The sequence below is a fragment of the Eretmochelys imbricata genome, chromosome 14, assembly GCF_965152235.1.
Source record: "Eretmochelys imbricata isolate rEreImb1 chromosome 14, rEreImb1.hap1, whole genome shotgun sequence".
NCBI lineage: Eukaryota > Metazoa > Chordata > Testudines > Cheloniidae > Eretmochelys > Eretmochelys imbricata.
Window position 1 is genome coordinate 16,916,760 of NC_135585.1, and position 26,095 is coordinate 16,942,854.

General features: G+C 47.8%; 1 protein-coding gene across 2 annotated transcripts; it reads right to left on the reverse strand.

The window, feature by feature from the left end:
* Positions 1 to 1,252: 1,252 nt before the first annotated feature.
* ST6GALNAC1 (ST6 N-acetylgalactosaminide alpha-2,6-sialyltransferase 1) lies at positions 1,253 to 17,920 on the reverse strand. Of its 2 annotated transcripts, XR_013347957.1 has the most exons (9): positions 17,376 to 17,920; positions 11,790 to 11,958; positions 10,865 to 11,036; positions 10,097 to 10,232; positions 8,376 to 8,479; positions 7,270 to 7,359; positions 4,648 to 4,747; positions 2,946 to 3,619; positions 1,253 to 1,310 (listed from the first exon to the last, which is right to left on the reverse strand). XR_013347957.1 is itself a non-coding variant. In XM_077833887.1 (8 exons), the coding sequence occupies exons 1-8, from the start codon at positions 17,892 to 17,894 to the stop codon at positions 3,449 to 3,451; spliced, it is 1,461 nt and encodes a 486-aa protein (XP_077690013.1). In that variant the 5' UTR covers positions 17,895 to 17,920; the 3' UTR covers positions 2,354 to 3,448. The 2 variants fall into 2 exon arrangements, 1 of the variants encoding a protein (XP_077690013.1); XM_077833887.1 differs by lacking the exon at positions 1,253 to 1,310 and having other exon boundaries at positions 2,354 to 3,619.
* Positions 17,921 to 26,095: the final 8,175 nt, after the last annotated feature.

The following is a 26,095-nucleotide window of genomic DNA, read 5'->3' on the forward strand; positions in this document are numbered from 1 at the left end:
ACCCTAATCCCCTCTTGCCAGCAGAGAAAAGAAAGGAGGGAAGAGAAGAGGAGGAGGGGAGGGCAGGCGACAGAGAAACTTCTTCCAACTTCTTGGGAATAAAAAGGCCCTATTCACTTTGAAGAATAACAGCGCAGAGACGGTCACCTAGCAACCTGGAGCAATTCGGCATGGCCCAGACACTGCCGGTAAGGAACAATGATTCCTTGCCACCCTCCTGAGAGCTCAAAGTCTGGGGGGCCTTCCCAAGAAGAGTGGGGCGGGCTGCCGGGGCTGGGAAAGCCAGGCGTGTTCAGCATGAGAATGGGCTTCCTTTGAGAATGGAAGATGAGATTGTCCCAATCAGCGTGCAGGGGTGGGGGGTCAGGCCGAATTCTGATACTGATGTAAATCAGGGACAACTCCACTGGAGCTATACTGGGTATAAGAGAAGAGAGTCAGACCTGCGGGTCTAGTGGTATGCTGGCATCTTTGGAGCGATATCGTCTGTCCTCACCTGCGCCCTACACAGCCCTATTTCAGCCTCATCTACAGGGGGGAGGGATTTAAACCTTCTCTTCCCTCCTTCTGAATACACACCTGGACTATGGCGGCTGATCTGGACTCCCTGCGCTGAGAAAGGAAACACCTTTAAACCACTTTGCCATCAGCACATGGTAAAGTCCTGCGTGGTACAAGCAAAGCCTTGATTTGCACTGGTGGAACTTACCCCTGCCTACGCTTGGCTCGAGGGTGGGCTAATCCCAATGTAGACAAGGCCAGTACATTTCCCCCACGCCCAGGGTAGATCCAGACAACTGAGGGATTACTGACAAACAGGACCCAGTCACAGTACCCTAGAAGGGCTAAAGGCATGATCCAAAGCTCATTGAAATCAATAGAAGTCTTTCCATTAACTCTAGTGGGCTCTGGATCAGACCTTTAAAGGGTCAAGCTGGATAGGTGCAGCTTTGGTGTGCCGAGAATTGTCTCCTTAGAGCAGCTTTGGGGGCTGTGCAAAACATTCACAACAGCTGACACTGCACGTTTCATCGCAACTCCAATGGGGATCCCAAGGGTAGCTGAGAAGCCCCAGGGAGCCGCCAGCAGAGGCCACACCCAGCCTTCATAAACACGAATAAATGGTTTGACAGACCAAGGTGTGAAGCTGGTCACCCTTTGTAAAGCATATGTATAAAAATAGTGAAACAACTCTGGGTCGAGCTGGCCAGATGACGGTGACAATTTGCGTTGCCAAACAGATCTGAAATTCCTCCCCTTAGAACTCAGGTGCTTCCCTCAGTGGCATTTCCGTGGTCCTGCAGAACGGCCTGGTAAAGGAAAGTCATGTCACTCGCAGCCAGAGTGTTAATAGGAACGTCCCCACATCCCTGCCCCTCCCCCCACCAATTTCTGCAGAGCATTAAAGTGGTTGGGTTTGCTGGAGCGTGCGTGTGGGTGAGTGAAATAAACACGTTTCTCTTGAGGTTGCAATGAGCAAAAGCCTCCCTAGCCAAAACACAGCTGCGTCGTTCGGCTGCAAACCCCGTCTAGCGTATAGCAGGTCCCAGCTTTGCCGTCTCTATATGACACTCAGCGATGAGCGGTGGGGCAAGGAATTACCACAATCGTTTGCCTTGAAATATCTGGGAGGTGCTAACTTCTGTGAGTGCCTGATCCTAGGAGATCCTGAGCGTGTCTGACAAGGTGCTGAGCACCTCAACCGCCCATTAGAACAGGACTGGGCCCCAAACGAGTGAGGACGATTCATCAGATGGGGCCCACTGACTGCAGCAAGAACAGATCATCTTACCCCGCGCACCATTCACCGGCGTAATTAAGCCACCCCCAATGAGCAGCGGTAGCTATGCCGGTGGGAGAGCATCTCCCACCAACATAGCACTGTGCAAACGAGTGCTTTTGCTGGCAAAGCCTATGTCGCTCACAGGGGTGCCTTTTTCACACCTCTGAGAGACAAAAGTCTTGCTGACATAAGTGCTAATGTAGATGTGGCCTAAACGTCTAGAGCTAAGAGTATTATATTGATAATACAGCGTCATTCTCTAGGATCTTCTGCCAGAGGAGCTCCCAGAGCTATTCTGCTAGTTCAGCCTCGTAAGTAGAGCTGGGCAAAATCTTTGGGCTGAAACTTTTCTTTGCTAAAAAAAAAATGCAGGTTTAGGTCAACTGAAACATTTCGCGAATTCGTGTCAAACTCACCAAATTGTTTTGGTCTAAAAAAGCAAAAACAAACAAAAAAATCCCCCAAAACAGAAACAGATTTTTTCAGTTCAAAACAACTTTTCATTTAGAATTTTACTTCATGTTTTTAAAGGTTAAACTCAAAAATGAAACACAATATTTATTGCTGGGTTGATGGGAACATTTTTTCAACCTGAAATAAAATGTTTTTTTTTCACTTTTTTCAGTTTGCTGAAAAAAATATTTTTGTTTCAGGTCAAACCAAAACAATTTTCGGCCAGCAAGCCAAAAAGCCAGTTATTGATGCAGCCCTAGTCACAAGTCCCTTAAGAAAGAAAACCTTTTTATACCCATTTTACTGACTATAAACCAAGGCAAAGAAAGGATATGTGACTTTCTCAAGATCACAAGGCAGAATCAGGAATTGAACCCTGGAGTCCTGGTGCCAAATTCCCAAGCACTAACCATTAGACCACATTGGTAACCGCCTGGAAAAAAACTAGCCCCATTTCGATGGGAGCAGTCTAATTGCACACAGGCAAAAAAGAGCTAAACCAGAGTGGGACAATCAGGGCTGGATCGACTTGGGCTGAGCTCAGGAACAAATCCCCCTCCCCAAAACAATCTCCCACCAATTACTCAGAGGGATGGATGGGGACACATGAGCTTCAGCAGAAGAGTGGGGAGCAGGGCAATGGTTATTCTGTGGGCTCAAGCAGGGGTGTTAAATGGGACTCTTGATGCACCATGCAATTGGGGCTCACCACAGCAGTCCAAGCAGACTCCCTGTCCTCAATGACTGCTGCACCTCTCCCAAGAAACCCAGCTGAATGCCAGTTCCGAACTCCATTGATATGTCTGCTGCTAGCAAAAGGCTTCTAGATGGAAACATTCAAGATCCCTCCAACTTGGAATCCTCTCTCCCAATGACAGCGCTGCAAACCAAAGAACTGACAATGACTTTTGTAGCCCCTAGAGTAACAATCAGCCCTGCACCGGCTACATGTGTGGTCTGAGATGGGAAGGTCCTTGCTGTTTGCTTAGTGCTTCTTTCCTGGCCTGTTGCCGAGGTGCATGGGGTGCATATTACTGGAACCAACGCCCTGAGACAGAAGATTTCCGTGCCAAAGAATTAACATACCTTCATGAAAAGAAGTAGAATATGACTTGAAGTCAGGACGCACCCCTGCCTTTCAAGTTTCTTTCCCATATGACCCTTTTGCCAGAGAGGGTCAAACTCTCCAACCAATGTCCCTTTGGCCCCAGGTCAGGATCGCTGGTAGAGTTTCATGACATTTGCATCGTGGAGTTTTTTCCACACCCTTCGCTCCAGATCGAAGTCATGATTGGTGTAGAAGATCAGACGTTTCCGCTCCTTGTCATAATAGTGATCCGAATACTTCTGGTAGCCATCTGTGATGAAGCCATAGGCGCTCACCTGGAAAAGCCAGAAGAGTCCAATGGGTTAGAGGGCTTCAGAAATGTGGAAGTCCGGGGCTGGAGGGGTGGGGGAAACAGAGCTTGGAGGGCATGGCTATCAGAGAGGGGAGCTGCTTCCAAATGGAGAGGTAAGTGTGGGGTCCCTGTAGCTGGGGCAAGGGGCAGTTTGCCTCCCAGATTGTTGTATGTAGGGTTCCAGCCAGACCAAGCTAGGAACTTTCACTCCAAAGATTGTCCTTCTGCTCTCACACCAATGCCTTGGAAGTCAGGGGAGTTACGCTCCCAGCCGCACAAGTGGAGGATCAGGTCAGGTCTTCTTAACCCATAGGGGTGTTTTTGCCATTTGTCTTGTCCCCAAGTCACTGGGACACTTAGACTGTCTGCCACCAGGTCAGTCTGCAATGTAGTTCCTTAACTGGCCAACCCAGGTGCTGATGCATGACTCGTACCATGCCCCTTCATCCCATTCCTTCCCCCGTCCTTGAGCATACCCAGAGGCTGAGTGCCTTTCCCATGGGTCTTTCAGGAATATGATCTTCCTGAGACAATATAATCAGGAGACTTAAATCTTCAAGGAGTAAAATCCTAGGTTTGACAGACAGGTCTGTTTTGCAAGAAGCACCTATCCCATACATTTTTATTATTAGGCCCCATTGTGAGTTCCTCACTCAGTTTTCACAGAGTCCAAACTCTCATTGTTTATGAAGCTTATAATACATTTTTCAGATGGAGAAATGGCAAAGTTAAGGGCCCCTGATTTTCCTTAGTGCTGAGCACTCACAACCCCAAAGGAAGCCCACAGGAGTTGCAGGTGCTCAGTGCTTTTGAAAATCAGGCCCTAAATGACTAACCCAAGCCCAGAGAAGAATTCGGTGGCAGAGCTGGATTAGAATGGAGTTCCTGGCTACCAGCCCCATGCTCAATCCACCATACAAGCTCCCTCTCACCAGCTAGGGACTACGGGACACTGCCTTTTGCCCATCCCAGGCAGTGTGGTGGGGATCAGTAGCCCTCTGGAGCCCTTACCCGGTCACAGAGATGGAGGGCAGTCAGCAGTAAGAAGGCCCCTGTGGTGGGTCTGTATAGTGCCCAGTAGGACTTATCCAGACTTTCGGATCTCAGAAACCTGCAGCAGGACATAAGAAGGAGGAGCATGGTCTCCAGGTGTGATGGCTTGATTGGGGAGGCAGCCTGTCCCTCCCCCTGTGTCTGATTCATGATGCACACATTCTGAAGGCCAGTGCTGCCCACAGTATGTTGAGCATTTCAACATTGAGATAAGGGTCAGCCAACCTTTGATTCAGGTTTGGTCCAGTGCTTAATTTGTGCCAGGGCTTGCCAGGGCTGAGCCTTGGCACATCTAGGCTTGGCAGTTCATAGCCCCGGCACCTCTGGGCTTGCCGCTTCAGTTATGAAAGTACAAAAATTGCTTGAGCCCCAGGACTTCTTTCATTACAAATTAAGCACTGATTTGGTCCAACCACAAAATCAGGCCAGACAGCTGGAAAGTTGGGGGGTCTCTCTCACCCACATGCACCTCCACCCCTCTGAGATGCTGCACTCCCAGAGGCAGATTACGGTTTCCTGGGGCCCTGAGGCAGAGTAAGTGGGTGGCCCTCTCCCCACCCCTTCCACCTACAGTCCCCCCCCATGACCCCCACCCTTTTGTGCCTCTTCCCCTGGGCCCCATCCCTGTCCCACCCAGCGTCCCCCGGATTCTGCCCCCCCCCCACACTGTGGCCCCCAACCCGTTTACTCCTTTTTGCCCTCCCCATCACGTGGCCCCAAGACCAGAGAAGCTCTGTCCCTGTGCCACATCAGGGCCTCAGCAGGAAGAGTGAAAGCTCCTCCAGTCCCAGGGCCGCAGCAAGGATCCGGATGCTGGGGCTTCCCCCTCCACTCCCCGTGCTTCTGCGGGGGGACCAGGGTTGGGGCACTGTGGCTTCTCCTGCCCCACCTGCCTGGCGCTTCTGCTGGAGTGTGGGTCGGGCATGGGAGTTTCCCCTGCCGCCCTGTTGCTTCTGCCAGGGACAAACTCGGGGGCGGGGTGTGCGGGTACTGGGTCTTCCCCTGCTGTCCCACACCTGCTACCAGGGATGGGGTCGGAGTGGGGTGTGCTGGGTCTTCCTGCATCCCGCGGCTTCTGCTGGGGAGCAGGGTCAGGACATGGGGGCTTCCCCACCTGCCTGGCCGCCCAAGTTCTGGGCAGTGGATTTTTTCTGGGAGCCCCCAGTTGACCAGTGCCCCTGAGCATGGGCCCTGTGATTAATTTGCCACTGTGCACTCCAACAAGCCTTGACTCATCCTGACTCTGGGCTCACTATGTGCTTCTATAGAGCTCAGAATTACTCCCCCAGTTGCCTAACAGGACTTACCGTCCTTTCCCCGCACAGAGGGGTGGGGTGTTTGTCCTGAAGATTGGGTGAATGAATAGCTCCATGATGCATGGAGTCCCATCAGGAAGTACCACCTCTGAAAACAACATGGGACTGCCACACATGGCTGCAACAATGGTGCCCCATCCATCAGAAATACTGGCTTTGTGGGGCTGGTGTCTAAAGTTGATCTCATCCATGACGGTATGATGCACACACACACATAGGGAGTCTCCTGGATAGCATTTACGGGGCGTTGCACTGGTCAGGTATCCCATGATCCTATCCACTTGTAGGACGCAAAGAGCAGTTGTAGAAGAGGCTCAGAGAAGGGGAATGAAAGCTGTTGGGGGCCCTGTGTGTTTTGTGTAATGATGCATTGATCAGAGACACGAGATAGGAAACAATAAAGTTCTAGCACTCTTTAGCTTGGAAAGGAGCAGAGTCAGAGGAGCTATGGCTGATGTCTGTAACATAAAGGATGGTCCATTTGGGCTGCAGTTTGCCTTCCCAGGATCTAAGCACAGGTGGGCACTCAAAGGAATTGAAAGGCAACATGTTTTGAAGGGGGGGGCAAAGGAAGTAGTTTTTCCTACACATGGAACCTGCTACGTGTGGACGTTACCACGGCAAATCACTCTGTAGGTTTCTAAAAAAGATTAGACAATTATAAAAGAATAGCAGTGGCAATCACACTAGTTAGCGTAGTAATAAAAAATTATCCATCCTCATCCTTCAAGACATAGAATGCTGGCAGGGTCAGGAAGAAAGTTCATTTTAGGGGGTTTATGGTTTCTATTGAAATATCTAGCACTGGCCTCTGTCAAAAGCAGGACACCAGACAATTTGGCCCTGATCCTGCAATTTGACTTCAGAGGAACTCTGCGTGGATGCAGGGGTTCCACCTACACTAATCCATTGGCAGGATCAGGGCATTAATTTGTTCTGATGGGCCAAATTCAATACTCTTTTCTCTTGTATGTTGAAAAGCAAACTGCCCTGTAGTCATTCCGTCTCCGTCTCTCAGCTTCTTATGGGTGAAATCCACTCCTTGGTAGAGGGCCAGCATGAGTGCTAGACGACACTGAAGTTCTGCTTAAGTATTACTTGTGTTTGCTCTCTGTATGTGAGTCAATTTCACCCACTATATGATTGGGATTGTGAGGCAGAGGGCGGGGATGAAAGAATGAAGAAGACAGAATCCAGCAAGCAGCCTTTCAGAGACAGTCTGACAAATGGCACTCGCCATGGCAAATAACCCCCTGCTACTGACCTGTTTTTCGTGTATCTGAGGAAATCAGGGTGAATGACCAGATAATTGTCCAGATTGAAATCCTTACTGAATCTGTCCCGTGGTCTGTGCCTAGGGAAGGGAATGGAAATAGGTGAGTGCTCTAACCACACATTTCACTTTGTGAAAATAATCAGGCCCCATCATGCACGCTGCTAAGAGATGAAACAGACAGAAATTATGCTAACTTATTCTGGAGCATTTCCCAGAACAGCGCAAAATCTTCACCTTCTTGTAGCTTTATAATATAAGCAATTTGGGGCAGGGGCCATCTTTTCATGGCATGTGTGTACAGGAATTAAAACAATGGGGCCCTGATCCCTCAATGGGGGATAAAGGAAAAAATAACAACAATAAAGATGTGCCCATAATGGGTTTTTCATGTCACCGGCAGCTCTGAAAAGCTCAAAGAAAAAATTCAGATAGTGTCAAACTGAAACTGAATTTGTTTTAGAATTTTCAATGCATCAAAAAATTTATAAAAATACTAGTTTGGGGTTGAATAAAATGTGTAGATTGACCCAGAAGGAAATGGTTCATGTTGATGTTGAGATATTTTCCCCCTTTAAGTTAAAATAAATAAATGAATATGGTTAAAGGTGAATTCAAATCAAAAAGTCAAAACGTTTCATTTTGAAAATGTCAAAAAACATGAAATAAATGTTTCCACGTTTTCAGATTTTTCCTTTTTTGGTTTTTCCTCAACCAAAACAATTTGCCCAAATCTGCACAAACTTGGGAAATATTTTGGTTGACCCAAATCTGCAGTTTTTTTGCTGGAAAAAAGTTTCAGTTGAAAAACTTCACGCAGCTCTAAACAGCACATTTCATTCAGGAGAATCACAAAGTCTTTTACAAGCTACTGATGTACAGGCTGCAGCATTCAGACACCCATCACTGACATGCAGCCACTTCAGGGGCAGCATGTGACGGCCGTTCCTGCAGCAATGCACAAAGGAGCAGATGGGAAGTCTGACTTCTCCAAATGAAATTACAAGGGGAATTTTTCATGCAGCTCTGCACAAAGGGAGGTGAGGCTGCAGCAAGCTTCACTATTCAAGGACAGGGTATATGGCAGCCTGTTTTACCCATACTCATCCAAAAATCCCTTCCTGACGTTCTTGTTCAGCAGGAGAGCCTTCAGCCACTCAAAATCCCTGGTGCCCTCCAGGAAGTGAAGGTACTTGATCTCCTAGAAAACCCACCAAGGAAGAGTTAGTGGCTGACATGAGAGGGAGATGAGCATTAACAATTAATAGCAAACAAGAGCCCGGATTCGCTATGATTCTTGGGCACAGAGCCAAGGTCACCTGTTGCTAATTATATCCCCTGGAAACATATTAAAACAATGTTTCATTTAGAAATGTAGCTAGATTTATTATAAAGAACAAACAAACAAAAAACAGTAAAAACCACCCCAAGAGAAAATGAACAAAAATTGTTTCAGGTCGACCTGAAACTAGTTTTTGGGGAGATTTTTCAGTTTGGCCACAGAACTGAAAAATCAATTGTTTACTCAGCTCCAGTCATGACCCTGATGTCTGTTCCCAACCCCCAGACTGACAACCTCTCAAGTCAGTTAGAAAAAATTAGATTCGATTGAACTGAAAAGTGATCCAAGGCCAACTTCCACCCCACAGCTTCCACTGGATTTTCCCCAGTAACCCAGACATCGGAGCAAAATTCAGTAATGTGATCTCACACCTGTATGGCATATTTCACCTCGAAGGTGCCCAAACCGCTATACAGTGATCAGCTATGAACACAGATCACATCATCCACCTCTGGGATTAATTACAGTAGCTGTTTAGCAGCCTACAACAACACTGCCTAGTGCTTTAGAATAGGAAGTGAAGAACACTATTTCAAACTGAAATTGCAGGTGGGTGGATAAGTAGATGAAACATAATCCGGGCATGACACTGGGATTAGTGCCTAGCTCTTGCCAAAATAAATGTAAATAGATGTTTAATGACCACAGATGGTCAGGGCCTCAGTATGATGTCTCCTCCCAAAGAGGCACATCCAGTATCGCATGGCACCCTACCACCATGCCAGGTCATGGCTGACTCAGACAGAAGAGCGATCCAACATAGCTTCTCTACAGCACTTGAGCGTTCCATGAAGACTTGCCATCCAAGTATTGACCCAACCCATCTCCACTCAGCTAAGGGAGCTGACAAAAATCACAGCACAAGGTGGCTGCAAGCCAAAAGCCTCTAACTTGGAGTGATATAGGGCAGAATGGAGTTGCATTAATGCCAACAGCTGGAACAGGTCACGGTCTTGAGTTGGATCCATGCCGTGCTACCGGCCGGGACAGAGGCCATGGAAGTGAGGAGCGTAGCAAGCCGGGGGTGCTTTGCTTTACTGTGTTGGCTGGCTCAGAGCATTTCCACAGCACACTGCAAAACAACTAGAGCAACACAGCTTAGTGCAGTGCTCAGAACCCTGGGCTACCCCCCCAGCACTCCTAAGCCCAGCTCCTCCAAGGTGCCTCACTCAGTGGGAGTTAGGACCCTAAATACCTTTGTAGATCTGTACCCTCACACCTAAGTTGGGCTAGTGCAGCACCAGTTTGGCCATAGCTACTTGGAATGACTCAAGTGTCCCTTGCCAGTGTGGACACTTGACTGGGCTAACTCGGGTTCCCAGACCCAGGCGTCCAGACCTGGGCTAACTCTGCTGTGACCTCAGATGCTACCTCTGCCCTGTTGCCCTTCACATGGGTCAGGATCAGAAACGCAGGCCACAGGCAAAGCAGCACCTTGCCAAGGGCACGTGTACACACGTCACGTGCCTGACTTACTTTTCCCATTGGGATCTTGCTGAATTTGCTCCCCAGCGTCACAATAGAGGCCACCAAGGAGAAGGCTGTGAATCCATAGAAGGACGTTTTTGTTCCCACGTCTTTTTCGTAACCTTTGATCACGGCCCCACTCACCCTGGGCCAGAAAAATCAAACAGAATTGCAAAGTCAGCAGCGTATTGGTTGAATCACTGGGCTGGCATTCACAGCAGGACTGGGGGAACTGGTTTGGCCAAAATAACCTTGAGCCAAAACTACCATTGAACCTGAGCCACCTAGGAACCACCTCACACTCTGGGGTGGACAGCCACAGCGGGAAATGAATCCAGATGGAACCTTCCCTGAGGCTCAGAAACATGCTGTTCGCACTTTGTTTTGGACTCCCACCCCCATTTTCACTTGCAATCTCTGCACTTGTGGGTCCCAGTGTGGCACTGGAAGTGACACAATACCACAGCCACAGCTATACTTTTTTGTCCCAGCCAGAAATAAGACGACCTGGGAATAGCATAATAAAGCCCGTCCCTATGAGATTTCCAGTCTGAACTACAGACCAGGGAGGTTTGAATAAGGTTGAGCACAAAGGTTATTTAGCCTTGGACTTTGCAGGCCAGTAGCAATGATTTGGAAACATGGTTAAAACATGGCTCTGGAGTTTTTTTGTGGGATCATCTCTGTAAAGGCAGTAGACGGGTGTAGAAGGAAGTGGGGGGATAAAGAAAAGTGCATGATGGAGAAAGGAAAGTAACAGGAAGCTGCATCTCTTACCGGAACACGTAGTCATGGGAGTCGATCTCCTGGCCCATTCCAGAGTTGTTTAATATCCCACCGTTCCCCACCACGGCACAGCTGATACAGGTCGGCCTCTGCCTGGTGTTGTTGGCCAGGAGGACCTGCTGGTAGGGGTTGGGTGGCAGCATCGTTATGACCTCCTTCACCACTGAAACACAGACAGGTGGTTTTCCATCAAGGAGGATGAGTGAATGGGGCATTTTGGGAGAGCTCTCAGGCTGGGAAGGGATCACAGAGAAAGTGCCATATGTGAACCAGCCTGTGGGCTGTCTAGCTTGTTATCCTGTCTCTAACAGCGGCCACATGGGATGCTCCAGAGGCAACACCTCCACATCTTTGGAAGGCAACAATACACCATGGAGGGAAATTCCTTCCTGACCCCAACTGGCAATCAGTTTATGGCCTGGAGCATGAGGGCTGACAGCTCACCTAACTGTTATCCTAACTAGCATGGCTGCTGCTGCCTTGCCTATTGGCATACTTGCCCATACCTTCTTGGATACTAAATACACTATTTACTTCAAGAGTCCCTCAACTAAAGGAGCCATCAAAAAAACACCATAGTCTTTGCAATTCACCACTGCATTGCTCTTGTTTGACTTCAGTGAAATGCCATGACTTCAGTGGGGTTATATGGGCGTAATGCAGTGGTGAATTAGGGCCCATGCCTCAGAATCAGCACAAAATTGGGAGCTGATGGAGGGGACTAGCCTGCTCCAGGAACTGACAAAGAAGTGGAAGATACCTCCCTGTCCCAGCAGGAGGAACCAGTGTTTGCCCAATGAGGGTGTGTCTCAGCTCGGAAGTTCTGTCCCTGCACTTCAAGTGGGGAGAGGGCACCTTGTGAGCATCAGGGAGGGAGCAGGCCCAGCCCAGCCCACCATCCCCCTGCCGGACTCACATGAGTAATTCATCTCCATAAAGCCGAACGGTGGTTTGAAATGCTCCAGACGTTCCCACTCGCTGTGATTGAAGTGTCTCCTGTCTATGAAGAGTGTGATGTTGGGCAGGAAAAGGTCCCTCAGCCAGGCAGACTTGGTGGCTTTGGCCCTCACGGCATCGGGGCAGCGCTGGAAGCACAGAAGACAGGGTTGCAAGGAAGCAGACTAGGGTTACATGATGGCCACCATCTTGGCCGCCACATCAGGGACTGAGCTAGGGCCTTCATGCTGCAGCAGCTAAGAGCCAAAGTCTTCCAGACGCAGGGTGAGCTAGAATACCCACCCACCCAGGGGCACTTGTGCTTGTCTCGGAAAAATGCCATTATGGTTTTATGATGCAGTGGCTGACCAGGTCTTGCTGAATGGGCTTGCTGCCCCCTGCCCTGAATGAGGCCTCCATGGCCTTATGCTCCTCGACACAGAGCTCATGCCATGCACAGCTGGACGTCCCCTTGCACGAGCTCTCAATGTGCATATCTTCCCAGGCCCTAACCACACCTCCTTTCCTTGGAGCCACTCCCCACTTCAGCCTCCCAGTCAGTCACCGTGGTGCACATCCCTTTACGGCTGCTTCCACTGGGTTACATGCCTCCCTGCTTTCTGCATCTCTTCCCACAGTGCAGGCAGCTGTCAGCTCTGAATTAACCCGTTTTAAAAACTGAAGATAAAAGCATCACTCCCTTCAGTGTGCTTCTACTTGCAATGACCAGGAGTCACCTGTTTGCGTGCAGTAGCAACAGAACCCTGCACCTGATCAATTCAATCCTCCCCTACTGTTACAGGCAAAGAGCAGCTGTGGCCTGGCTGATCTTGAGCACAAGCTGACTATATGGCTGTTTGCAGCACTGCTCTTTCAGAAGTTGCATCTCATGCAACTTGCAGGCCAGCCCTTCCTTATGTAACCCACACACCTCCTGAGTGTGATGTTGGGTCCCCTCTAGTGGCACCGAGACCACTTACAGATTAATGAGTCTGCTCTACAGCCTTAGCTAAGGGCCACGTGGTTTTTAGCTCATGCAGTAGAGGCTCATGCATTTAGCTTCAGTAGGGTTGCCATACGTCTGTATTTTCCCGGACATGTCCAGCTTTTTGGTTCTTAAATTGCCGTCCGGGAGGAATTTTTAAATATCTAAAAACGTCCAGGATTTTGCCATTATTATTTTTCCCCAAAGAAGAGTTGATCATTCAAGAAAGAGAGTGAATGTTGATCATTCGAGAAAGAAAGTGAATGTTGATCACTTGAGAGAGTGCCCGCTTTTCCCCCTAGCTCCCAGTGCTTGCACCGCGAAACAGCTGTTTTGCATGGCTGGGAGGGTGGAGGGAGGAGGGGGAACGCAGTGCACTCAGGGGAGGAGGTGGGGCCGGGGCGGGGATTTGGGGAAGGGGGTCCAATGGGCAGGGAGGGGGCGGAGTTGGAGTGGGGACTTTAGGGAAGGGGTTGGAATGGGGGCGGGGAAGGAGTGGCGTTAGGGTGGGGCTGGGGGGAGTGTCCTCATTTTTGAATGTTCAAATATGGTAACCCTAAGCTTCAGCGGTTCCCTGGTTTGATTCCGCCTACACCCAGCTCAATTCCTCCTTTCCAGCAAGTTAGGGCCCTGGGCTTAGGAGGCTGCCTTAGGCCGGCATTGTAGCAAATCTCACAAGCCACATCAGCCCTTCAGGCTGCACTTTGGGCAGCTCAGCAAAGTGAGTGCTGATTGGCAGGAAGAAACTTCCCAAAATCTAGTTACTTCCTGCAGCAAGTTGGCTTTAAGCCCCAAGCTTCCGTGTGCAGCTCCACATCCCTGAAGCTTTACAGCCTAGTCAAGGATTACTGCAGTACACAGTGGGTTGAGTTCTGAGGCTATAGCATTGACTGGAAGAGTAACTAAACTCTGCACAAGGCAGTGCGCTAGTTAAAGGCACCTTAATGCTTGTAGGGCAGCTGCTCAAGCCTCCCCTGCATTCATGCTCATCGGCACTTTTCAGCTACGCAGGGAAATCATTGCGACATACCCTTGACTGTGAACGCTGCAGGCGTTCTTTGGAAAGCTCATGGAGGGGCCACAGACGCTCACAGCCAGACGCTCACAGCCCGTCGCCTTCGGATCCATGAGACTCCCACCTCTGCCACCCAGCGGCAGGTCAACAAACCACAAGGGAGATGTGTTGAGTCTAATCCATGGGTTGGCTGGAGTTACACGTCCCCTTTTGTGGCCCCTCCACACAGAATGTGAGTCTGTTACTCAACCATCACATGAACATAGGGAAAAAACTGGATTGGGTGGCTGCCTGGAGAGTTCTGTGTCTGTGAGATTTTCACCCCTGGTTCTGCACGCTGACAGCATCTACTGTCCAAGGCTCCTCAGATAATTTCACTAGCACTATGGCCTCACTCCGCTAATGTGAGTTATTGTTATTTGTATTAAGGTAGCACCTAGAGATCAGTGCCACTAACACACAATCAGGCAACCGCTGACCCCAAAGAGCTTACAATCTAACTAGTCAAGATAGCCAAGAGTGGGAGAAAGGAAGAATTATTATCCCCATTTTACCGATGAGAAAGAGAGGTGAAGTGACTTGCCCAAGGTAACACTGAAAGTCTGTGGCAAAGCTAGGCATAGAACACAGGGCTTCTGAGCGCTACCCTCATTTAATGGCTATAATCACCAGAGCCTCCTTCTTCTTGAGTTAGATGAGTATTAAGTCATGTTACAGGTGGGGAAACAGAGACATTGAACCAGTATGAGCTGGACTTTCAGTGGTGCTAAGCACCCACAGCTCCCATTGATTTCAGCTGTACATTCTGAGAAACTCCACTGCCTTCCACTGAGATCAGACTCCAGCCTGGTGAATACTGAAGGCAATGGGGACAACCACGGTGTGTGCCAGTGTAACACCGACAGACCCCAGTCGGCGGCGGGATCGAACGTGGGGCCTTGGGAGCTTAGTGCATGAGCCTCTACCGCATGAGCTAAAAGCTAACTCACTCTTAGCTAAGGCTGTAGAGCCGACTCATGTGATCTCTCTCTTTAAATGGTCTCGGTGCCACTAGATGAGACAACACCACAAGCAGAAGGTGTGTGGGTTCCAGCAGGTTCCAGCTACTAGCCGCCTCTGTGCACAGGTGGATTTCCTGAATAGCTTTGAAAGCTGCAAATGAAGACTAATGGTCTGGCAGAGGCCTGGAAGGCATCCGCAACCCTCTGAGCCCAGCAATAGCAAAGCAGGAAGGACGGAGGGCAAAGCCCCACTTGACGCTGCTTCGCCAACAGAGGAAACTCTGCGCTGTGTGGGCAAGCGCTGCCAGTCTCCTCTCTTGTGCTAACGAGGACACACCTAATTCTATTTGCTCGGTTTTTATGAGTGCAGCGAAGAGAACGGTGCAGGATGTTCCTATAGGCCTGCTGCCATTCATACAAATACTGTATCAACAGCAAAGTGTTGTTTAACCTCTAGCAGTTTGGCCTCTAGCGACTCAGGTCTTTCCTTCTTTGCCGGCAGCTTCATTACACTGCTCTAGCTTTAGAGCTTGTCACAGCTCCTAAATTCACACAGGGCCAGTGTGGCATAATAGGTGGGTGGATGATTTCTAGGGGAAAACCCAGTGAAGCAAGATGTGCAGGAGATGGTGAGTCAGTAACAAGCACTGCTTCTCCCCTGAGACTCACTATCGGAATCTATACATCCTTAGGGGCTGAGTGATGGATCATATTTTGGGTAAAAATGACGAGCAGTCCTTGTGGCACCTCAGAGACTAACAAATTTATTTGGGCATAAGCTTTCGTGGGCTAGAACCCACTTGAAATCTAAAATTTGAGGTCCCGACATGTGTTCATTAAAGATCCCCTGACACTTTTTGTAAAAGACTCTAGGGATGTCATCCCCCCTGTGCTGGCCAAAATCCAACGTGAGCAATTAAGTTCTGCCTAGTGAAATTTTGTGTAGTTTTAGCTGAATAAAGTGTCCTTAACTTCCTGTCATAACCTGCTACCCAGTGTCACTTTGTGCTGGTCTGCCAGCCGCTGCTCTCCACCCCAGAGGGGGCTGTATTGGAGCAGTGGGCACCGTGATTTCTATGGGGACAAAGTTAATACTTTCATTTGGGGATCCATTTGTAATCCAAGAATCCCTTAATAACAACTGGCAAGGCGGGTTACAGGATCCTGATTCTGGTATGTTCATTCTGGTTCCCCAAAGAATGTCATGGGAGTTCTTACTGGTCATTCATATCATTGTGACATGTATGTACAGATACTGTTGGAGTTATGTACATGTACTGAAAATATGTTTTAAAGTCTGGATCAAGGCGGAGCTGACAAGCAGGCTTTTTGTCAGACAAGGGATGTTTATTCACTGGGTTCGCTGTTGAAAAGTAAATTAAGTACTGTCTCATTCACAGTGGGTCTCCCATCCCCTGTCTATGTTGAAAGATTATAAGAATTTCAGAAAGGAAAACACAGTGCGGGAAGAGAACCTTATATGGAGATATGCTTCAAAGGTTTGCTGGACTATATTTGGGGAACAAAAAAGACACCCCAGCATCCTGCACCTAGAAAGTAAATGGGCAGTGTATTTACATTCATGAAAATGTGATCACAACCAGATTTGGTTGGAAACATTGCAGTAGACTTTGGGTGAGATAAGACTTCTTTAGACAGGAGGTTAGCCTGTTAAGTTTTGTCTCTATGATTTTGTTTTATGTGTAACCTTTTGTTTCCCTCATCCAGAGGTGAAAGTAAGTCGATATGGTCCAGTATGGTGTGCCGGACCGGACCGGCTTCCCCAGGCTGGCGATTTAAAGGGCCCAGGGCTCCCTGCAGTGGCCGGAGCCCCGGGCCCTGTAAAGCACCACCCTAGCCCTGCCACCGCTACCCCGGGGCTCCGGCAGCCAGGCTTGGGCAGCAATTTAAAGGACCCGGGGCTCCTGCCGCTGCAGGGAGGATTTAAAGGGCCCAGGGCTCCAGCCGCCACCACCACAGCAGCAGAGCTCCGGGCCCTTTAAATCTCCGCTGAGCCCCAGGACTCCCAGCCGCCTCTGCAGCTGGGAGCTCCGGGGGTGATTTAAAGGCCCCGGGGCTCCCAGCCGCAGCCGGAGTGGGAAAACAGGGATCCACCAGGCAGTACGCTGGGGCAGAGGGATTTATTTCTGGTGGGATAGAAGAGGGATGGGGGGGAAGGATTTCTTTCTCTCTCTTTTTTTTTTTGCAGCAAAATAAGGACTGCCCCTCCTAAATATATACAATTGGCCTGTGTCAGAGGCTAATCCCAGGGTTGGGCTGGCAAGATGTGTTAAGGTGATATATATATCTCAAAAGTTATATATTAAGCTTCATTGTTTTGAATGAAAGGCCAAATTCCGTCCTGCCTTACAATCCACACATGCCTCCTTCATTTGAGCTCGGGGCAGCTCCTCTGCATGTAGCTACCTGTCCATGCCAGAGGCTAATCAAGAAATCCATGAAAATAGGTGACTTGGAAAAACTAATGTGGAGGCTAACAAGGAGGTAGATTTATAGGAGACCATCCAGCTGTATACGTGGCCAGAACACATAGTAATCGCTTACCGACTGTGGGGCTGAACTGTCCAAGATATAGCGGTCCTCAAAATCCCACCGAGGCTCGGACTTGAAATCGGCAATCCTCAGCCTTCTCTTTTCTGCCACTGTAGGAGCCTGAGTCGTGACATTCTGCATTGTGGGAGGGGCTACGTTCTGCATCGGGAGGCTGGGATGAACCTTGCCTTTTGTAGTGGGTCTCAGCGCACCAGGCTTAGTTGACACAGGGGCCTTTTTTGGTTTTGGTTTTGCTTGGTCTTGGGCTATGGTCTTTGCATTGGCTTCCTTCCCCTTGGGTGCTGGTGGGGCACTCTTATCCTGAGTTTGCATCTTATTGGATGCTGATATTACATTCTTATCCTCTGCTTGCTCCTCCGTGGCCTCTCCTTTATCTGATGCCATTCTCTTAACCATATCTTGCTCCAGCCTATTGCTGTCTGTGCCCAGTATCACATTTAGCTGGCTCGAGGAATCCCCTTCAGCGGGCACAGTGTGGAGCTTGCTCTGTTGGATGTCCCTTTCTGGCATTTCTTTGGCATGTTGCAAATAAATGAGTGGCCTAAATGTAATAAAAAAAAGGCAAATATACCACTATACCAGTCGAATGAAGCCCCCTCTATCCCCTCCACCACATTAATGGCTATCTTACCCTCCAAGCATTTTATGACACTAGTGAGTACAGCAATTGCCCTCTCTAGGGCTCCACTTTTTTAACCTTCATTGAGTTTCCGCAGGGAATTGTCATTATGCTTTGCTCAAAGGACACCTGCCTGAACTTGATCTTGTTTGTGATTTAGCCATAAAATGGTTATTCAGCATCTTGGACCCATCAGACATGAAATCATGTGATTTGCCCCCCTCCGCCTGTGAAATCAATCATACGTAATTCAGACTATTACACAGGTGGTTTTTGAAATATTAATGACCGTAGCTGGAAATCAATGTAGAGGAAGGGAGGAACCTATTTGCAGCTAGGCACAATCCATGACAATCATCCTAGGACACTGACACATCCCATATGAAAGAGACAGGACTATGGTGTAGTAAGCAGAGCAAAACCTTTATTCAGGATACTGGACAAACACTATATCTGCAGCCCACTTGCTCTCCAGCTCGCATTCTCGCTGAGTAATGTTGATGCACCTCACAATTCCCGGCCAGAATGGGTCTGACTCCTGGTCCAGATTTGGCATCCATGGACTAGATTGCTCACTATACTGCAGGCACCGCAGCTTTTCAATACTTAGAAGAACAAGCACGATGTTGGGAAGAGGTCGTCTGATGTCTAGAAAGACTTCTGTGCGGGCTGCAGGGATACTAGCTACACACCGCTTGACCGAACAAGGTGCAAATGTGGGGGACACTATGGCCCAATTCTGCAACGCTGGATGTCCCCTACTCATACTGAAGTCAATAGGAGGGGACGGTGCTTAAGACATGGCAGGATGAAGCTCCATGTGTGACCCAGAGCCAAAATCAGGGACACAAGGAAGTGATTCGAGTAAGGTAAGGTCAGAATGAGGTGAGATTTGTTCCTGTAGTTTAAACGTCACTTTCTATGCAGTCTGCATTTCCGAAGTATGGAACGCACAGCAGTCTGATTCAGAGAACAGGGACTGCTCCTTCCTTGCAGACTGCAGTGACTAGGGACCTCTACTGAGCTGGTGCAGAGCACAGATAAATGCTTGTTTTAAAGAGAATCATCAGTAGAGCCAAAATGTATATTCGCATGCGATCCGCAAACAAGGTACACGGATGCGGATAGCCCCCGATTTGCAGGGCTCTAGCAATCAGTCCCAATGTGACCAGGTACATCCCAGCCTCCCAGTGAGCTCAATGGAATGTTAGTGGGCAATAGCAGCAAGGCAGAAGGAAAACAACAAAAGGGGATGAAGACCCAGCACCAAATCCTGCCCTTTGGGGATTACAAGTGAAAACCCGTCTTGCATGTGTACTACAAATGCTGTGCCAGCCCAGGGCAGGGAGTAGCAGCAGCTGGATGGGCTTGTCATACAAGGGATCTCCAGCCACCTGCAAGCAATGGGGCAAAGCAGCTTCAAAGTCACAAAGCTTCATCTTTCACACAAATGGGCTTCAGGCTGCTGGCTCCACAGCATGGGTCTGCCTCTTCCTGCAGTTTCAGTTTCACTCCAGGTTGACTGTCACAGCCGGCTCATGGACAGCCAGACCTAGTGGTCAGAGCCAGGGTCCACAGTCATGAGACAGGAGTCAACAGTTGGTCATGTCAGGATACTGGGATATCAGAAGCAGGAGACAAAGTTGAGATCAGAACCATGAATCGGTAACCAGAGTCAGGCTGGGTCAGAGGCAGGAGGCAAACTGAGATCGGAACCACAAGTCAGACACCAGGAGTCAAGCCACGTTGGAATGCCAGGAAGCCAAGCCACGGGAGCAGGAGCGGGAGGCACCCAATCCAGAATAGGGTGACTCTCAGCTGCATGGACAACTTCCTGTTCCTGTGCTGGGTTTATGTAGAACCTGTGGACCAGCCAGGACCTCCAGCATTCTGCCAGTCAAGTTCCAGGCCTGGAGTCCTCTGGCAGGGTTCAGCTTTGGCCCTAGCCACTGTTAGCAGGTCCCTGGGAAGCAGGTTGGAACTTACTGGCATCTAGAGTCTAAGAAGACCCGCAGTTCCTGATGCTGACCAATGAATGGCCTGAAGTCCTACGGACTTAGCAGCATCGAGGCAGCTGAGCGGGTGGATGTAAAGATAGCAGGCCACGTTTTCAGCTCATGTGAATTGGCAAAGCTCCACTGACTTCCTGGGGGAAACCCAATGCGCCTCAGAGGTGTAACGCCTCCTGTAGCTACCCACCGTGCAGAGGCGCTTGCCTACTGCACCCTCCTGCAGGAAGGCAGCCAGAGTGCATGGTGTGCTCATCTGTCATTTACCAGCACACACTGGAACTGCAGTATGCAATAAAAAAACCCCATAGCAGTTAGCTACATATACCGCACATTACAGTACCCTGCAACAGGGCACATGGCTGGCATCCTGGGAGGAAGGCAGAGATGGACTCTAACAAGGTCACTTTGGCACAACCCACATCAAGTTTGCATTAGGGCAGTGGTCAGGGGCGCTGGAACAATTTGTACTGTGGGGGTGCTGAGTGGCATTGAACCAAACTGGAAACCCTGTTGATGATGGAAACCACTTGAAGTCAGGGGTCCTTTTGTGGTTTTTGAAGAAAAATTATCAAAATAAAAATTTGTGGGTTTTTAAAAATGCATAACAGTTTTCGTTTTTATTTTTGGAAGATTCCCTCACAGTTAACAGTGTTACTTTCTCACACATTTTTATTCCCCACCCCTTTTAAGTGGAAAAAAAAGTGAGGGTTCTCCCCCCACACACGTTCTCTAAAACCCCCTCCTCCCTCGAGATCCTTAAAAACCCTTAAAAAGCCAAAACATTTTTTTTTTTGCACAAATGAAAAGTAAACAGGAAAACCAACAAATAAAACAAAAATGACTTTCTGTTTTTTGACCATCCGAGATTTTTGCAACGTGTTTGCAAAGTGCTTTGAGCTCCTGAAATGGAAGATTAAAATGGGGCTAATCCTGGCCCCCACAATGCAGGACTACAAGGCTCAGAAAGCTAAGTTACCATGGTAGTTCCACGGTTCACATGGGGTGTCATGTCACGGAGAGGCTATGCAGGGGGACTCCACAACATCTGTGCAGAGCACTGATCCATTGATCTCTGCACTGGTGCGGACATGGGATTTGCAAACTATACACTGACATTTGCTTTTAAAGATATATTGATTTTAAGGAAACATTGTTCCATGAGGCTTTACTGTATACAGGTAATAACTACCTGGGTTGTATGTCAGATACTAGTGCAGAATGCTTCTGTCTTTTGGCTCGTCAATCCAATGGCTTCATACACACGTCATTTGACATGCAACAGGGAAAGGGACACATCAGCAAGTCCCCAGGAATTTTAGAGGGGTTACATTTTTTAAAGGTTTGAAATACATGGTATTAAATGCCTACATTTTCAGAAATAGCCTCCAATACAGTGTGAGCATAATTACATCCATTTGGAAGCCCCACTGCCTGATTTACAGATACAACCAGGTAATTAGGTCTTTAAATGGATACAGCTGTAAGTGCCATTATTTCCACCTGCAGTAATGGAGGCTGGGGTGATGCCCAGCCAAAAAATCAGAGCCAAAATGTTTAAGTTTTTCTTTAGAAAATCCACTGTTGTCTGCATGCTTTCGAAAGTGACAGACAAGCCTTGTCCACATAGGAAAGTTTTTTGGTATAAACTAAGGTGTGAACTGAAATCAATATAATTTTACCAGTATAACTTCCATGAGGATACAGTTGTTCCAACATAAACCATCTGTTTGATAGGAGAGTTGGAGAGGGCTGAGGGTTTGCATCCCATAGGGATGCAGGGGTGGAAAGGAGTTTCAGGCGGTGACTGTGGGGTTGATTTCCTGTTGGGATGATTATTTTAATGCTGCTAAGATTATATTTGGCAGCTTGAGCCCTTGGACAGGAGTCTTTTTATCATCTGAAATCTAAAGAAAAGAAATAAAAGTGGGTTTTTTTGGTTTAGTTTATCTTGCTTATGGGTTTTAAGGTAAACCAAACAAAGCCATACTTACTCTGGAATAAGAGTGTCCACATGGAGGGTTATAATGAGGTCAGTTTAAATTCACACCTTAGGTTATACTGAACAAACTTCCTAGCCCCGTCATTGAACTTAACCCAATACCTCTTCACTTCCACAGTGAGGACAGATCTTGGTGGGTTAAGCTGCATGGAACAGTTCCTTTGGGAAGGATCCTACAACTGTACTGCTGGGTTACTTTCTATAATATCATTATTTGCATTATATGAGTGCCTTGATTCTGAATCATACTTTCCTTTGTTTGTTTGTTTGTTTGAGAGATTACCAGTATAATTTTGGCTCAAACTCCAAATCAAATCAGTTTGCAGAGCAAATGTTATGATTCAGCTGCCCCAAACCTAAAGGGGCTCTTTGCATCTCATTCTGCACAGAGGCAGGGTTCTTCCCCTGGCTCCCGAAAAGAACTGAATTTGGAGAGTGGCAGAGTTGGCTTGGATGGTACTTTAGCCCTTGAAATGTAGTCTGCATGCTTGTTTAGATTAAGGAAATTTGCACTACCTGTATATTGATTCCCTACTTTGCATGAGTGCAAAGTGTTTGCATTAAGGGTTTGCTTTGATGCAAATTTCCCTAGATTAGACAAGTCCTGAATTAGAGGTTTTAGAAAACATTAAATATATTTTATGCATAAATAACAATTGTATTAATGGAATATCTGCAGTATTTTTGATATAAATAATGTTTTAATTTAATATTTAGATATCTATAGTCAAGAGACATGATGATATACATAATGTACCATCTTTCTTGTACCGATATTACTCAGATCTTGCTTTCTAGCGCAAGGTTTTGGGTGTGTACACACACACATCAGTATACAAAAGAAAAGGAGGACTTGTGGCACCTTAGAGACTAACAAATTTATTTGAGCATAAGCTTTTGTGAGCTACAGCTCACTTCATCGGATGCAAGAGCTGTAGCTCACGAAAGCTTATGCTCTAATAAATTTGTTAGTCTCTAAGGTGTCACAAGTACTCCTTTTCTTTTTGCGAATACAGACTAACATGGCTGCTACTCTGAAACCTGTCAGTATATAAAAGATTTCACACTTAGAGCTAGAGAGATTGGAGAGAGTACACTACCTGGATAGTTTGTCTTAGAAGGAGCTGGATCTCTTACCTGTGAAGACATTTTTCTGAAAAGCCGAAGAAGGAGCTAAAAGAGACAACGAGGAACAGAAAGACTGTCACAAAAATGGGCCAGAAGATCAACCGGGGCACCTTCACAAATCTCCTTCGGAGAGATCGCATGGCCTCGCTTTAGGCAGGACTGGAGCTGTTCCCCTTCCCTGCTACAGGTGTACTGCACAATGAACAAGCAGGCCGTGTGACTCCTTAGATATCCCTGGCTGGTAGGTGCACACCCCCTGTCCCAGCATGCAGGGATGGTAATAAATTCTGCATGCTGAGCTTTCTCTGCCAGAACAGAAGGCTGGGTGTTGGTTTTTTGGTTTTTGTTTTTTCCATGCCAACACTGTAGCAGCCTTGTGAGGATTCTGTGGGCTTGGCCGGTCCGTGGGCAAACACCTATTGTTCAAACTTGCTTTGCCAATGTTTCTTGATGGTTGATGTAAAATAAATACCCCCTTTCAATCTGTTTCAGGCAAAAACAGGAGCAAATAAAAGCTCATGTGAATGACGAGGTTAACCATAGCTACACTTAGAGACTATTTTTCAGAACAGCACCTAGCTGTGGGTTTGGTCAGTCCTAGTGATGTCTATATTATTACACTAGTGCTTGGAAGCGCCAACCACGATCAGGCCCCTGTTGTACCAAACACTAAACAGACACATAGTAAGAGACCATCCTTGCCCCCCAAAGCTCAATCACTAGATACATAGATGCCAAGGCCATAGGTCTGACCTCTTTATAACCCAGGCCATAGTTTTAAACATGATCCAAAATGACTCATAAGCAAGTCCAAAGTTAAATCCATTATAAGGCATCAGAAATTTGATTGTTAAAGTGAATTTAGTACTTGGGTAAAGTGCCACATTAACAGGCCTGGAGGTGGAAACTTTCTCTTCCTCTCGAGAGCAGGCACAGTTTCAGTGGTGGCAATGCAAGCTTCCCCCAGCCTCCCCCGCTGGGCCTACCAGTCAGACTGCTAATTCAGTAGGTCCAGCTGTGGGACTGGGGTTTGAGCGATGGGCTTCTGTCCCACTGGGGATTGTGTTGAACGTCCACCTCTCCATTTCATAGAGGCCGCCGCTGAACAACAGCTTGTGATCACAACTGAGTTAGGCCACGGCTGGATTCGAATCTGGGTGGCCTACGGCAGAAGTGAAAAGGTCTAGACGGTGCTAGCACTCCCATAAATCACCCCGTTGGGCATGTTAAAGCCATGAAAGTCCAGGTCCCTGAATGGCCGGATCCAGCTTGGCACATTTGTGTTGTGAAGTGTCAGATTTTGGTGGGTCCCCTGTGCAAACATGCCAAGGTACAAAGACTGAATAGAATTTCTCCCTGTCGGGCCCCAGTGATAGCAACAGTTTAGAGGGTGAGGGGCTGGGGGAAGGGATTTGTTTTACCATTATAACAAAAATACTTCCTCCTAGCAATGGCCAAAAAGCAAAGTCAGCAAGCTGGTTACAACTGCCTCTTCCTGGGAGTGGTTGTATCCTGGTCCTGAAGGATATATGGATGTGTAGCTAAGACAACAGTATTCACCCTGTGAATTCGAAATGAAGGAGGAGTATCTGAGACTTGATACAATGGGCTGGGGCCATTATCTTCCAAAGATAAAACCATCTGCTCTTTGGGATGTTGAGCCACATGGAGAATTATCATCTCTGGCAGGGGTGATTTAGCAGTTTGGAAAGGGGGAGTGGTGAACTCCTCCCGAGTTAAGGAAATCATTCCAAAGCTGTTTACATTTTCACAGGGGAATTTTAACAAGAGGCCCTCCCTGGTGCAACACTGCAGTTAATCCAGGTTTCATGGCTGTACTGCCGAATATGTGGCACGCCTAACATATCTCACAAACTTTAGGAGAACAACACTGCACCGCCATGCTTTATCAAGGCATCTCCAACACTTTTCTAAGACACTAAAATGACAAAAACTCTGTGTAATTATTGAGCTGTGCAATCCCCTTCTCCTCCCATTTTTGTGTGCCCAGATCAGGTAATTTCCCACACTTTTACTCATTTGGGCATGCAGCCACCGAATTTTCATATGCAAACAAGATGCTTTGCTGTTATAAACAGGAATTACCAGAGTTTGCAACTCTCACTTGTTGCACTTGGCTTGCACAGTCCTTTCAATGTCTTGGCCAGAGAATCTTGTGTATTTGCACTGGTGTTAATGACCCTAGCAGCTGCAAGGAAATAGAAAATCAGGTCCATTGTGTGACGGACCTTTCTAATGATATCTCACAAGACCCATCTTGCATAAAATAGATCTTAGGCTATAATCATGTTCTAACAATATTTCCATGAAGCAGATGGGGTGTAGTGTCACACATTGCTCCTTTCAAACTCATGCACAAGTCAACCTAGTCACAGCTCTCCATTTACACAGTAGTAACTCTTTGCCTATAAAAATTGCTCAAAATGGGATTGATCCAGAGGGCTGTTACCCATCCCTCAGCTCCATTGACTCCACTCTGAGTTCCAAGTGCATAGCACCGCTAGAAAACTAGAATCAGCTTGAAAGCTTGTTGTGTTATCATAATACTCCTAACCATGTAAAGGTCTAACACAAAAAGCCTTGGAATAGCACTGACAAGCAGATCTTTATTCCACTGATTCCCTGCCATGCAGTGCACAGGCATTTAACATTCCCACCTCCCAGCCTGCTCATGGAGAGGCGACTTGAACCCGAAGAACCATTCATTTGCTTTTTAAAAGAATGACTTACGGTATATTCTCTCAGGTGAGACACTCTCCTAATTATTCATCAGTCCCCCAAGAGTCGACTTAGATCTCGATTCCACACAGTGTGATATGTGGGCAGACTACGGCACCTGTGCTCAGTGTGGCTCCATCCCCACCCAGCCACTATGCAATCCAGCATAGGGGCCTTAATGATTAAATACAAAATACAGCTTCAGTTGTGAAAT